The sequence below is a fragment of the Cryptomeria japonica genome, chromosome 7 (genome assembly GCF_030272615.1).
Source record: "Cryptomeria japonica chromosome 7, Sugi_1.0, whole genome shotgun sequence".
Lineage (NCBI taxonomy): Eukaryota > Viridiplantae > Streptophyta > Pinopsida > Cupressales > Cupressaceae > Cryptomeria > Cryptomeria japonica.
The window spans coordinates 367,975,042-367,990,285 of record NC_081411.1 but is presented as its reverse complement, the minus strand read 5'-3'; the positions used below and the strand labels follow the sequence as shown (position 1 = coordinate 367,990,285).

The 15,244-nt window shown below is 35.0% G+C and overlaps 1 protein-coding gene across 1 annotated transcript; it reads left to right on the top strand.

The window, feature by feature from the left end:
- The first annotated feature begins 364 nt into the window (after nucleotides 1-364).
- LOC131856765 (uncharacterized mitochondrial protein AtMg00860-like) lies at nucleotides 365-3,774 on the top strand. The gene is made up of 2 exons (XM_059208686.1): nucleotides 365-740; nucleotides 3,638-3,774. Exons 1-2 carry the CDS (start codon nucleotides 365-367, stop codon nucleotides 3,772-3,774), a joined length of 513 nt encoding a protein of 170 aa, XP_059064669.1.
- The last annotated feature ends 11,470 nt before the right edge of the window (nucleotides 3,775-15,244 follow it).

Genomic DNA, 15,244 nt, shown 5'->3' with positions numbered 1-15,244 from the left:
ATATTAATTCCCTATACCTCGCTTGGATGGCATGATGGATATTCTTGCAGGGGAAAAGTATTTTAGTAAATTTTGATTTGAGAAGTGGGTATCACCAAATTCAGATCCGAGAAGGGTATGAATGGAAGACTGATTTGAAGACTAGAGATCGATTAAATATGAGTGAATGGTGATGCCATTCGGGTTGTGTAATGCACCCAGTACCTTCATGCGACTAATGAATACAGTGCTTCAACCTTACATTGGTAAGTTGGTTGTAGTTTATTTTCATGATATTTTCGTTTTCGGTAAGAGCAAAGAGGAGCACTTGTAGCATTTGCGGATCATATTGGATGTGTTGAGGAAAGAGAAATTTTATGCAAACATGAAAAACTGTAGTTTTAGGCAACAGAGTCTAGTATTTGTTGTTTCTGCAAAAGGTATCAAGATGGATTCAGAGAAGGTTAGAGAAATTCTTGAATGGCCTAGTCCTAAGAACATAACAGAGGTAAGAAGATTTCATGGTCTAGCCACATTTTATCTAAAGTTTATTCAAAATTTTAGTACTATTGTTGCACCCATAACAGATTGTACCAAAGGAAAGGAATTCATGTGGACCAATAAGGCTGAAGAAAGTTTCAAGTTTCTAAAGAAGAAGGTAGTTGAAGCTCCCATATTAGCATTACCAGACTTTGAAAAGGTGTTTGAAGTTGATTGTGATGCCTCACATGTAGGTATTGGAGCTATTCTTAGCCAAGCAGGTAAACCAATAGCCTTTTTTAGTGAAAAGTTGAATGGTTTAAGGAAGAACTATTCTACATATGATCTAGAGTTTTATGCACTTGTGTAACCCTTGTGACATTGGAGGCATTATTTAGTGCGAAAGAAGTTTGTCTTGTTCACATATCACATCACATTAAAATATCTGAGCACACAAAAAAAGTAGACATGCGAAATGGGTTTCCTTCTTACAAGGCTATACAATTTTTTTGAAACACAAATGAGGAAGGAAAAACTAAGTTGCAGATGCATTGAGTAGACACATTATACTTCTGACAACAATGGCGAATGAGGTAGTTGGTTTTTATGCAAATTTTGTATGAGCATGACAATGATTGTGGAACAGTTGAAGAACCCAATATCTGGAAATATGTCTCATATTCAAGGTGGATACTTTATGCAATTTAGCTATCTCTTGAAATGGAAACAATTATGCATTCCAGTTGGTTCCATGAGGGAGAATATCATCAAGGAATTTCATAATAGTGGTTTGGGTGGACATTTTGGAAAGGATAAGACAATAGTGTTAATCAAAGATAAATACTACTGGCCAAAGATGAAACAAGATGTAATCAGATATGTGGCAAGGTGTAGGATCTGTCAGGTTGCTAAAGGACACTCACATAATATAGGGTTGTACATGCCACTACCTGTACCTCTAGAACCATGGACATATTTGAGCATGGACTTTGTTTTGGGATTGCCAAATACACAACAAGGTAATGATTCTATTTTTGTGGTTGTTGACATATTCAGTAAAATGGTTCATTTTATTGCTTGTAAGAAAACTAGTGATGCAATACGGGTGGCCGAATTATTTTTTTCAAAAGTTGTTAGGTTGCATGGTGTGCCAAAAACCACTATCTCTGATAGAGATACAAAGTTCTTAAGTATTTTTTGGAGAACTTTATGGAAGAAGATGGGGACTAAGTTGTAGTTTAGCAACATCTATCACCCTCAAACCAATGGGCAAACAAAGGTAGTCAACCATAGTTTGGGAAATCTGTTAAGGTGCATTGTTGGAGAGAAGCCCGAGCAGTGGGATTTGGCATTGCCACAAGAAGAATTTGCTTACAATAGCTTATTGAATAGATCTACAGGTAAATCCCCATTTCAAATTGTTTATGGTAGGAATCTTAAGGGTGTTCTAAATTTGGTGCAGTTGACCCTTGGAGAAAGAATCAATGATGATGCAGTAGCATTTGCAGAACACCTTCACCAATTGCAGGAAGAGGTCAGACATAAGTTACAGGAAAATAATGTGAAGTACAAATCTATAATAGATGTTGGTCGGTGACATAAAGTCTTTAAGGAAAGTGATTTAGTGATGGTTTACCTGCGGAAAGAGAGGTTTCCTACAGGCACATACCACAAGTTAAAATATAAGAAAGTTGGTCTTTGCAGGGTTCTCAAGAAGATCAATGACAATGCTTATCAGGTCGATTTACCACTTCATCTTGATATCTCTCCTGAATTTAATATTTCTGATCTATACACATTTCATGATGATGGCGGTGAGGAGGAAGTAGATTGGTAGCAGACACTTCCCATAAGAAAAGGGAGAAGATTGTACAGACTCTCAATAAGAAGATTGTTCGCACTCGACAAGGAGAATACCATAGATACTTGGTACAGTGGGATGGATTTGCACTAGCAGAGAGCACATCAATTACAAAGTGGGAATTGCAGCAATTGGATTGAGGTAAGTGGAAGCAATTTGAGGACACCCACTTGGAGGAGGTGTGTTCTTTTCAACCAGAGGAGAATGATGCAGGGACTTCGCGGGGTGATAACTTTTGACTCGGTTATCCGATTGGGCTGAAATTTTACATGGATGTGTATCTTGAGGAGTTTATTGGATTGCCGAACATGGAGCCTAGTTCGGTAGGGCCTCCACAAATTCAAATTTTGAGGGTCGGATTCCTTCATCTAAGGCGTCAAAATTGGCTTTCACTTTCTTTTTTGTGTTTTAGAAAGTTGGTTTTTTAGTTAAATTTGATCTCGTAATTTTTATGGGTTTAGAAATTTGGCAATTTGTGTTGTAGGAATGTTTTTAGATTTCCAGAAGATTTCGTGATTTTTTGGATGGATTTGAAAATTTCCATAAAAGGCAAAATTCGAATTTTGTAAAAATTTGCCCAAAAAGGAATTTTTTTGTTGTTGTTTAAAACAGGGACTTTTTTCATTGTAATGGCACCTTTAACATTTTTTAAAGTATAAATGAACATAAATCTTAATTGAACTCTAAGTGTTATTGAACCTAACCACAATTTAATCCTTATTAAACCCTAACTTAAATTGAAACTTAACCCAAGCCCAAACGAAACACTAAACTTAATTGAATTCAACCATAAGATGCTAATTTAATTTTAACCCTAAATAAAAACCCTAATTAAATTATTACCCTAAACTGTAAATCATCAATCCTAACCCTAAACTATGGATAAATCATCAAAGTTAAGTTAACTATTTCACTATGGATAACATATTTATTTCGGAAAATAAATATGATAATACCAATATAATTAAACTACAACTGTCTAGCACGGCACAATATTTGTCTAAAACAAGATTGGGTCGGCCATATTTGCTAATTAGCAGGGCACGACATCCTTCCCTATATAACACGATACTACATAGTTTCATTTGTATTACAAGTTAAAGTAAATGATTTTGAGCAAGAAAGTGAAAAAAGAGATGGCAAATAAGAGAGTTAGTGTTGCTTCTATGCTGGCTATTCTGTTACTGCTTACCCTACTTTCAATAACATCTCCATCGACAGCCATGCCTCTTTCTCATGATCAAAGTCAGTATATATGTTAATCTATTACTTTTGGTTTGATTGTAGTAATCTATTAAACATTTTGTTTGATTGCAGGAAGTGTTGGGCATAGTGCTGTTAGCAATTGCTTTCCTGTGATTTATTGTACCATTTGCGATGCCATGTTTACGCGTAATACATGTGATCTTCAACAAAATGGGAATTACAGATGCTGTTGCCTTCATGGCTGTTAAATGTAATTTACAGAAATATTTTAATAGTTTCTTACACACTTCATAAATCATAGTTTGCACTAGTGTAAATCCCCGATTCTCTCAAAAATAATAACAACGTTTTATTTGAAATACTTTCACTTGAAAATGGTCCAGCTGTTTTGGTATTAGGATTTTTAGTATTTTCATGATTTGAAATAATTTATGTATGAAAAAAAATCGATAAATTATATTATTTTGGGAGTTTAGTAATTAAATAAATAGTTATTTAATTAATGATGGATTTTTTAATTTTATTTAAGTGAAATAGATTACAGAATTTAGTAATTGAATAAATAGTTAAAGATACCTGTTACAATAGGATATCATATTTGTAATGATAATCCATAATTGTACTTATTCTAAATTTATCTATTAGACTAAATAAAGATTATATATATGCACCATTTATTAAATTTCTTTTTCATATTACAAGTGTTAAATTAATTGCATTTAATATTTGGTGTTTGTTAGATTTATGAATGCCTTGAGGAAATATTTAGATAGATTGGTACTATCATCTTTGGTTTTGTTTCTTATAAAAAAAAAGCTTACATACATTAGAAATATAATGGAAGATTACAAGTCATTTAAATCTTGAATTTTTGGGACTTTTATAATATGATTGTACTTTAGTTATTATGATTATTTGTATACTATTATGCAATTTTTAAAATGTCAATAATTTATTAAACTAGATCAAATTTAAATTGAGACAATTTAGATAATTAATAAAAAATTATAATTAAGATCATTTGGACAATATTTATAAATATGACCTCACCTATTTACATAGATTTTTTTTATTTTATGTCAGATTTAGAATATCACCATTTAAAAAAAGTTAATTTAAATATTGAAGATAATTTTTATAATATAATTATATTTAATTATAATTTTTTTCTATGATTGTTCAAATTTTTATTTTTAATATTTTGAAATTGAGATTACCCTACAAAAATTAAATATGAGTATTTTAATTTACTTATATTCATCTTATTTAATTGTAACTTTAAAAATAGTATAGCTTGATAAAAAAATTAGAAGCTAATCTTGGAATATGTATAGGTTAAACAAAGGTCTTAAATATGAACCATTTGTTTAATTTATTTCTCATTATTCAAAATTAATTTCAATACATATTTGGTGCTTTGTAGATTTACTATATATAGGTGAATACTTTCTATCTTTCCATGACAATCTATATCTTCAAAGTGTGTAAAGATTAGTGAAATGTCTATATGATTATTATTAATTTACAAAAAATGTCATGTGAATATCCTTATAATTGGGAATATCTTCTGAATTTGTAAAAATAGCATTTCTTATTTACATAGACTTTCCTTATTAATAATTCAATTAAGATCTACCAAATAGCATAGAAAATATATTAGTAGAAAGAATAATATATATATTATAAATATATAATTCTTTAGGTCCAACTTAAGCAATTACGCTCGCTTTATTCTAGGGCTAATTTGTTTACTTAAGAGTTATTCTATTATTTATTTATTACACTTCTGTCTACTAGTTTGATAATTTTTATTGTTTTTAATATAAAAAATATGAATTACATTAAAATAAATAATGAAACCGATTTAATAAAATTTTAAAAATATTTTGAATTTCATAATTATACATAATTTAAAAAAAAAACAATTTAAATAATCATAAAAATTAAATTATCAAATATCTACCAAATTTAATAAAAAAAATATTATTATTACTTATATTCTAAACTCAAACTAAATATTATAGTTAACTGAAATAGTTAACAAATGTTAATACAATTAATTAATAAAAATATACATAAATTTTATTTAACATTGTAATTTACAACTCCTTTAAAGTTAATTAATAATAACTGAATATTAGAATCTCAAAATCAATATCTAATCAACTACTCATCTTCCACATTAGATAAAATTAAGATTCTATTTTGAATGGTAAATAAATAGAATTTGAAAATTAAGATCTTATTTTGAATTATAAATAGATAGAATTTAGAAATTTAAACATTTCACATAAGTAAAACAATTAAGTTAATCTAAGCAACACCTTCAAATGCATATCAATTATAAATAACGTTTGAAATTCTTGCAAATGTAGTTAAAGTTTCTGTGATATTTACCAATGAAACAACAAAATCAATCAAAATCCATAGGAATCAGTATCCAAGAAGTTGTCATGAGTCATTTGAATTGAGCGTAAGGGCGAGAGCGGGTGTCTGCAGGCGTTAGGGTTTTGGTTCTTGCTGAGGACGGGGAGGATTCAGATGGCAAGGATGATGACTCTTCTTGCTTGGGTGCCTAGGGTGTTAGTTACATTAACCTACTGCTGGTGGATGTTGTGTTGGCTGCCTTGTTCTGTTTTCTTTGTTCCCTTCTTTTGTTAGAGTTGCTTCCCCTATTTCTTGGGTCGGGTTTCGACTAGGTCGTGGTTCTTCCTTTGTTCTTGGTGGCTTGGTGTTTGTTGTGTGTTGTGTTGGCGACCTTTTGGTTCGAAGGTCTTCGACAGTTCTTCTCTACTTCGGTGGTCTTCCCTTCTTCTTGCCCTTTTCCCTGTTGCGTCAGATAATTTTGCACTTTCCATACTTTATTTTTGTGCTCTTCCTGCGTGACTAGGGTTTTTGGTGCCTATTTTGGGCCCTCCACAGTTTCTTTGCTCTGCCTCTTTTTTGTTGTGTTATCCTTGGGCTTTTCTCTGTTCTTCTCTATCTGAGTTGGTGTCCTTTCCTATGGAGGTGGATCACATTGGGGTAGGATTGTCCAAGGTTTGAGTGGATTTTTGTTATCCTTTTTCGTACTTTGTGGTTGTTAAGTTGGATTTGTCTCTTATTGAGGTGGAGATATTCTTTGTGGGAAGAGGTGGAGGTTGATTCTTTGGAGGTGGATTTGGTTTATACCTATGTTGGGCATGTTTCGGTTGTGTGGACCCTCTATGCTCTCCTTGTTGGTTCCATTTTTAGGGTTTCTTCTCTTTTTGCCTATTCCCATGGATCTCATCTTGAGGTGTTTTGCTCTCCTATGAAGCTGGAGTGGCTACATGGTTTTTGGGTAGGAAAAGGGTTGTCTGGATAATTATCCTATTCTCCTTCCTTTCCTATTGAGGTGGATCCCTCTCCTTTGAGGTGGAGAGATTGCGAGAGGAAGTTTTTTGGTTGTTGTTCATGTTTTTGGTTGAGGGAACCTGTCAAAACCTTCATGGTGTTCTTTGCAAAAGGTTTTGGGTGCCTTGTCAAAACCCTTTGTCCCAGAAGGTGCCTTCAGGTCATGATGCTCTTGTCTAGGCCTTATCTGGTTTTGGGAGCCATGTAAAACCCACTCTTGCAGGTTTGTTTTTTGTTCTTATTAGGGATAGACTGGAGGCTAGCAGTTTTCAAGGGCCCTGTTTGGCTAGTATTTGGTTTAGGTTAGGTTGAGGTCTGGCTTTTAGTGTCTTGGAGGCTTTGTTATAGGTTAAGGGAGCTTGGGAAAACACTTCTTGTTGGATGAGGGTTCCTATTAAACACTCATTCTCTATCTTTTGGATCTAAATTTTGATGATTTAGATCTACTATTTCTGCCAGCTTGGTTTGTATTGGCTTACTTTTGTTGGCTGGCTGGCGTCTATTTGGCGATGGCTACTCTATTTTTTGTTACCTCTTTTCCTACTAGTTTTGTAATGTTTGATCCAATTGGTGAGGTTGTGGTTGGGCTTCTATACTTATTTGATGTATCTTTTGGTAGCATTCCTTTGTTGGTTCCGGATCCATGAAAAATATGAGGGTTTCAGGCCCCTTCAAATCTTGTTGTACAGGGTTTTTGGTCCACTCAAAACCTGTTTTCCCCCCTAATCAAAACACTAGTAATCTATAGTTTATGAGAAAAAGAAAAGAAAAATCATAGTTAGTTTCTACAACATGTCCACTATTTTCTTCTCAAGTTTAATCCAACTTACCATTTAAATAGGAAAATACTAAAGGAAAACCAAATCCAAAAAAATAAGGATATTGGAAACAAAAAAATGTTGGCATTGACAAAACCAGTCAATCCAAAGAATCGGTATATGAGCTAAGATTTTTCATTGATGTTTAACACTGACCGATGGAGTGGTGTATCTCAGTAGTAAAAGTGTTGACTTGTAAACACATGGAAATAACATAAGAGATAGATGATCAAAGTTTCAATTAGCTCAAGGGAAGAAAGACTAAGCTAACCAGTGTGTCACTCAAGAAGATCGGTGTTGAGGCTAGATCTTTAGGTTGATCATTTTGATGATGATGAAGTCACAAAAGGTAACTTAGGGAAGAAGGATTGAGGTTGTATGCAAACAAGAACCTCATTAGCAAATAGGAAAAGAGACTTGATGTAAGCACAACAAACTGGCAATCAAAGGTTGAACCAGTAATGAAGAGCGTAGTGGTATACTAGTACACTAGTGAGGTAGAAGGAAGACAGGAAAATCACCATAAATCTAAGATCAGTGATTAGTTATTCAGTTGTGGTGGCAAAAGGTGAGTTGGTGAGCTTGTGTCTATGCCAAACTAAAGGTTGGTGAAGTCAACTTCAGTCATCATGCAATTCAGCCATGATTACTTGCAGATTTTTTGGTTCGCATTCATAATACTGAACCCGATCTAGAAGTCACTATTTTTGGGGGATACGGTGGCAAAATTGGTTGAGTAGTTGGCATAATTGTTGCATGGCATGCAAAGAAAGAGCAAGGAGATTTAAATTCTAAACTACCAAAATCTATGATTGCCTTGATTAAGGAAACACTTGAAGGTGCGACAAAGAATGTATAAAGTATTTTGAGTTTATTCAAAATATTCTTGATCATAAAATTTGCAAAGTACAGATCATGTGCCAAGTGATCCCAAAAGTGCAGAGTAGAGTGTGAGTAAGTGCTAAAAGATTTAGCAGAGCAGAGAGTGTATGAGGTAGACTGGCAGAGTGCAGAGTTGAGGGTAAGAGGACCAGCAAAGTGTAGAGCCAAGGGTAAGAGGATCGATAGAGTGAAGAGCCGAGGGTAAGAGGACTGACAAAGTGCAAAGCCGAGGGTAACAAGATCGGCAAAGTGCAGGGCCAAAGGTATATGCATAAAATCGGTGTTGTGCAGAGAAGACACAACCTGTATGGATAGAATATGATTTATGTTGTGATTTGATCAAGCTATTAGTAGCTACTTTAGCAGATCATCTTTATGTTGCTTTCTAATCATTGCAACTTAAATCCCTTAACCAGGTGGACTTTAACAGGTCTCTTTATAAAATCCCTTAACCGGGTGACATCTTAATTGATGTTCCTAAGTCCTTTAACTAGGCTACCTTTAAAAGGGTAAAGGCACTAACAGGCCTTAAAAAAAATCCCTTAACCGGGTGGCACCTAACAGTGTCTTTGTAATCTCCTAATAGGGATGGCTCCTCACCGCGCGTACTCCATATGAGTACAAATTTTTTAAGTTCCTACTCAAACCATGGTTTTATCCCATTTGGGTTTCCACAAGATAAATATTGGAGTCACTGTATATCTATTCATGCATGAATATTCTTCTGCAAAAATTATGTATATTGATGAATATTAAGTTAGTGAAGATTTATGTTAAAATTTTTAATTGTAAAACATTGATAAAGTGTTGATTCACCCCTCCCCTCTTAGTATCAGTTGGGACTAACAATTGGTATTAGAACACAAATACTTAGATTTAGAAGAAGCTTAACAACTTAAGGAAAGATCCAAGATTATGCGAAAAGAGGGTTCTAAGTTATCTGAGGAGAATTACACCTTATGGTGTGGCAGAATGAATCTTTATCTAGGAACCCTAGGAGATCATTACTGGAATCATGTAATCATAAATTACAATGAACCTTCAGGGGTTCTCACTCTAGATTAGATCAAGGAAAGGCAAGACAATACTCTTGCTATGGATCTAATTGCTATAACTATTTCTTATAATGAGTATACTGAGGTTCAAGATTTGAAAACATCTTTTCAGATGTGGAATAAGCTGAAGATAGTTTATGGAGGAGATCCTCATGTTCAAAAGGCTCGAGTAGAGAGAGGAACTGGTAAGAATGTGAAATGTTTGAGATTAGATAGAGGAGGAGAGTTCACTTATCAAGAGTTTATGAATTACTTTGAAGAACAAGGGATTACGAGACAAATGTCTGCACCCATAAAACCTTAGCAAAATGGGGTTGCTGAAAGAAGGAACATAACTCTTATTGATTGTGTGATGACTCTGATGATACATAAGGATATTCCACATATATTTTGGAGTGAAGCAGTGAGCACAGCTGTGTATACCTTGAATCGGATACGGGTAAAGAAAGGGACAAATAAAGCTCCCTATGAATTATGGTGTGGATACTCACCTAATGTCTATTATTTCAGAGTATTTGGAAGCAGGTGCTACAACAAGAGGGATGAGTACTCAGGAAAATTTGATCCCAAGAGTGATGAAGGAACCTTCTTAGGTTACTTCACAAAGAGTAAGGCATACTCATGTTTGAAAAAAAGGACCGATAAGATTGTGGAGAGTGCAAATGTCAGAGTAGATGAGTACTCTACGAAAAATGAACAAGATAGCAAGAGTGAACCATACGACTATAAAGGGTTTGAGTACACTGTACCAATGAAACCTACTGAAGAGGATCTTGTTGAAGTGGCAAATGAAGAAGCTTGTGAAGTAGAACCTGCACAATCAGTAGAAGAAGCTCCAAGAAATGAACTGCTATTACCAAAGTATGTCGAAAAAAATCACTCTGCTGAAAATATCATTGGTGACAAAGATACAGGAGTACTGACTAGAAGAAGAGAAAGAGAGAATGCCTGACTGCTCTCCATAATTGAGCCCAAAATAGAAAAGGAGGCTCTAAAAGAAGATGACTAGATCGAAGCCATGGAGGAGGAACTGGAGCAGACTGAGAAAAATGAAACTTGAACTCTAGTGCCTAGACCAGAAACTAAAAATGTAATAGGTACCAAATGGGTGTTTAGAAACAAAATGGATGAAACTGGTCAAGTGGTAAGAAACAAAGAAAGATTAGTCTGCAAAGACTATGCTCAGGAAGAAGGTTTGGACTATGGGTAAACCTTTGCACCGGTGGCTAGGCTGGAAGGGGTCAAAATTTTGCTAGTCTATGCTGCTTAATTTTTTTTTCAAAATTTACCAAATGGCTGTCAAATCGACATTCTTAAATAGTGTTTTAGAGGAAGAAGTATACATAGAGGAACCAGAAGGGTTTACATATGAAGATGGAATAAATATGGTATGCAGGTTGCAGAAGGCTCTATATGGGTTAAAATAAGTACCAACAACTTGGTATGAGAGACTGCACTCATATCTACTAAGCATAGGGCTCAAAAGAACTAGTAATAATAGTAACCTGCATTTGAAGATTGGAGATGAAAGATAACATCTAATTGTTGAGATCTTTGTAGATGACATCATCTTTGGAGGAGATGATGAGATGAGTAGAGGTTTTGCAGAACAAATGAAGGAAGAATTTGAGATGTCCATGATTAGCGAAATAAAATTCTTCATGGGCCTGCACGTCTCACAACTAAAGAATGCCATATTCATTAGCCAGACCAAGTACATAAGGGAAATTTTGAATACTTTTGCAATGGAAGATTGCAAACCTGTTGGAACCTCAACAGTTATAGGTTGCAAGCTCTCTAAATATGACGAGGCTCACAAAGTGAATGAGATACTTTATTAGTTCATGATCGATAAGTTGCAATATGCAGTACACAGTAGATCAGACATAGCACAAGATGTTGACTTGGTTGCCATATTTTATACAAATCCAAAAGAGACTCACATGGTGGGAGTCAACAAAATATTTAGATACCTAAAGGGGACTGATGAGTATGGTCTCTGGTATCCACATAAGGGAGACTTCAGCTTCAGTGTCTTCATTGATTTAGATTGGGAAGGGAACATTAATGACAAAATGAGCACTAGTGGAGGTGCATTCTTTCTTAGAAATAGGATTATGTCTTGGACATGCAAGAAACAAAATTGCATATCTCAATCCATAGCTGAGGCTAAGTATGTGGCTACTGCAATCAACCGCACACAGATAGTTTGGATCAAGCAATTATTGGAAGGTATCCAACAAAAGGTGACTGGACGTGTAGCGATTCACTGTGTCAACACCAGTGCCATTGACATATCAAATAATTTGGTGATGCATTCCAAGACAAAGCATATAGCTATCAAATATCACTATCCAAAGGAACTGGTTCAAGAAAAGGAAGTAATGTTGGATTATATACCAACAAAAGAGTAGCTGGCTGATATATTCACTAAGCCACTATAGAAGGATACCTTTGAATAACTTAGAGGTAAGCTAGGAGTGATTCCCCTACCTATAGTAAAGTAGGTAAAAAGGACTCCATATCAATCTGGCATGATTTCTTTATGAAAAATCTCTAAGACAAGATTGATAAGTTTGGACTACTCTGATTAGGGGGAGCAATCTTGATTAGTGTATTGAAAGACATCTTTGGCATTGTTGTCAAAGGGGAAGATATAAATATAGTGTTTGAGCATTGGTAAGTAGTGATTGAGCTGAAGTTGCTGAAACAAAGTATTACCAGTGTTAGGGGTAGATATTCATTACTCATAGTAGAAGTAATGACCGGTACAGAAATAAAGAAAGTACATGCAACTGGTAAGACAAATTCTGAAGTGTTGCCATCAATGCCAAAGGGGGAGATTATTGGCATTGATAAAACCGATCAATCTAGAGAACTGTTATATGAGCTAAGATTTGTCATTGATGTCTAACACTGACCAGTCGAGTGGTATCAATGGAGTGGTGTACCTCAGTAGTAAAAGTGTTGACATGTAAACACATGGAAATAGCATAAGAGATAGATGACCAAAGTTTCAATCAGCTCAAGGGAAGACAAACTAAGCTAACTGGTCTATCACTCAAGACGATTGGTGTTGAGGTTAGTTCTTCAGGTTGGTCATTCTGATGATGATGTCACAAAAGGTGACTTAGGGAAGAAGGCTTGAGGTTGTATGCAAACCAAAACCTCATTTGCAAATAGGAAAAGAGACTTGATGTAAGCACAACAAATCAGCAATCAAAGGTTGAACCGGTAATGGAGAGCGTAGTGGTATATCGGTACATCAGTGAGGTAGAAGGAAGAAAGGTGATCACCATAAATCTTGGAGCGGTGATTGGTTATTCAGTTGTGGTGGCAAAAGGTGAGTTGGTGAGCTTGTGTCTATTCCAAACTAAAGGTTGGTGAAGTCAACTTCAATCATCATGCAATTGAGCCATGATTACTGGCGGATTTTCTGGTTTGCATTTATAAAACTGAACCTGAACCAGAAGTCACTATTTTTGGGGCATACATTGGTAGAATTTGTTGAGTAGTTGGTGGAATTGTTGCATGGCGTGCATAGCAAGAGCGGGAAGATTTCAAATCTAAATCTACCAAAATCTATGATTACATTAATTAAGGAAACACCTGAAGGTGATGACAATGAATGCATAAAGTATTTTGAGTTTATTCAAAATATTCTTGATCATAAAATTTGCAAAGTATAGATCATGTGCAGGGCAATCCAAAAAGTGTAGAGTAGAGTGTGAGTAAGTGCTAAAAGATTCAGCAGAGTAGAGAGTGCATGAGGTAGACCGACAGAGTGCAAAGCCGAGAGTAAGAGGATTAGTAGAGTGGAGAGCCGAGGGTAAGAGGACCGGTAGAGTGCAAAGTCAAGGATAAGAGGACCGATAGAGTGTAGAGCCGAAGGTATAAGTAGGAAAATGGTGTTGTCCAGAGAATACACAACCGATATTTATACAATATGATTTACGTTGTGATCTGATCAAGCTATCAGTAGCTACTTCAGTAGATCATCTTTCTATTTCTTTCTATCCATTGCAACTTAAATCCCTTAACTAGGTGGACTTTAACAGGTCCCTTTGTAAAATCCCTTAATTGAGTGACATCTTAATTGATGTCCCTAAGTCCTTTAACAATGCTACCTTTAACAGGGTAAAGGCACTAACAAGCCTTAAACAATATCCCTTAACCAGGTGGCACCTAATAGTGTCTTTGTAATCTCCTAATAGGGATGGCTCCTAACCAGGCATACTCTAGAAGAGTACAAATTTTGTGAGTTCCTACTCACACCATGGTTTTCTCCCACTTGGGTTTCCACAAGATAAATCTAGGTGTCACTGTATATTTTTTCATGCATGCATATTCTTCAGCAAAAATTAGGTATATTGATGAATATTAAGTTAGTGTAGATTTGAGTTAAAAGTTTTCATTGTGAAAAATTGATAAAGTGTTGATTCACTCCTCCACTCTCAGCACCAGATGGGACTAACAAAAGATTGATTCAAAACTAAAACAATCCTCATTTACTCCTAATTAGCACAACATCTTTCCTTATATAACATGATTTTGCACAACTCCAATATCCATTACTAGTTTAATTAGCTCACTTCAGAGGTCATTTGTGCCACAAACATATTAATGGCAATCATATTAGAATCTATTGTAATCTTTTGTGGGTAAGTGGTCAAGGGGTAAAAGGTTGCAAAAAAATAATTCAAGTTGAGAAAATTGAGGCAACTAGATTATATTTGGATGGGTAAGCATTAAGTAAAGGGACTACAACAACATTTTTGCAGCCTACTATGGCAATGGATTGTGCTACTCATGGAGAAGAGAGCACCACTTCTATTAGAGGAGATACAAAGAACACTAAAAAGGAACTAAGGTTGTTGATGTGTTTATCATACAAGCATGAGATAAGCCACTACTAGTAAGTTTCTTAATGCTCATGCATTTCATGTCTCACATTATTCATATTCTAAACAAGTATTCAAAGATGCCATAGTCATTGGTCCACCATTTGTTTCACTTGGAGAATCTAGGCTGCACACCACCCCTCTTGATAAAGAGTTCTCCAAGGTGACTATTTTGATGGAGGTATGAGACAAACATAGATGGGTGGATCGATATAAAAAATCAGCCACTCATCAATCTTATTGTCACCAGAATTGTAGGCTCTTATTTTATTAGATCTATAGATTGTTTAGGGAAAACAAGGATGCAACCTTCTAATTTCAGATTTTGAGAGAGGCCATAAAATCGGTTGGAGCCTCTAATATTGTGTAGGTAGTGACTAATTTATCCCATGTGTGTAAGCTAGATGGAATGATGGTGTATAGTTCTTATAAGAACATTTTTTGGACCCCATGTTGTGTGCATTCCTTGAAAAATAATTTGAAGGATATTGGGAAAATTGATTGGATGAATACAATGGTGTTAGAGGCTAGAGATGTGCAAATGTTCATTTTCAACCATCGCACTTCACTTTCATTGTTGAGGACAATTGCAAGCAAGAAATTTCTCAAGTCCATGGAGACTACATATGACAACCACTATATTTTGTTAGAGGATTCTTGATGTCCAAGAGGCTCTATAATACATCG

Coding starts and splice junctions, on each gene's coding strand:
- LOC131856765 (XM_059208686.1), top strand. CDS start 365: ATGAAAAACTGTAGTTTTAGGCAACAGAGTCTAGTATTTGTTGTTTCT. Junction 741..3,637: donor AGCTATTCTTAGCCAAGCAG/GTAAACCAATAG, acceptor GTTTGATTGCAG/GAAGTGTTGGGCATAGTGCT.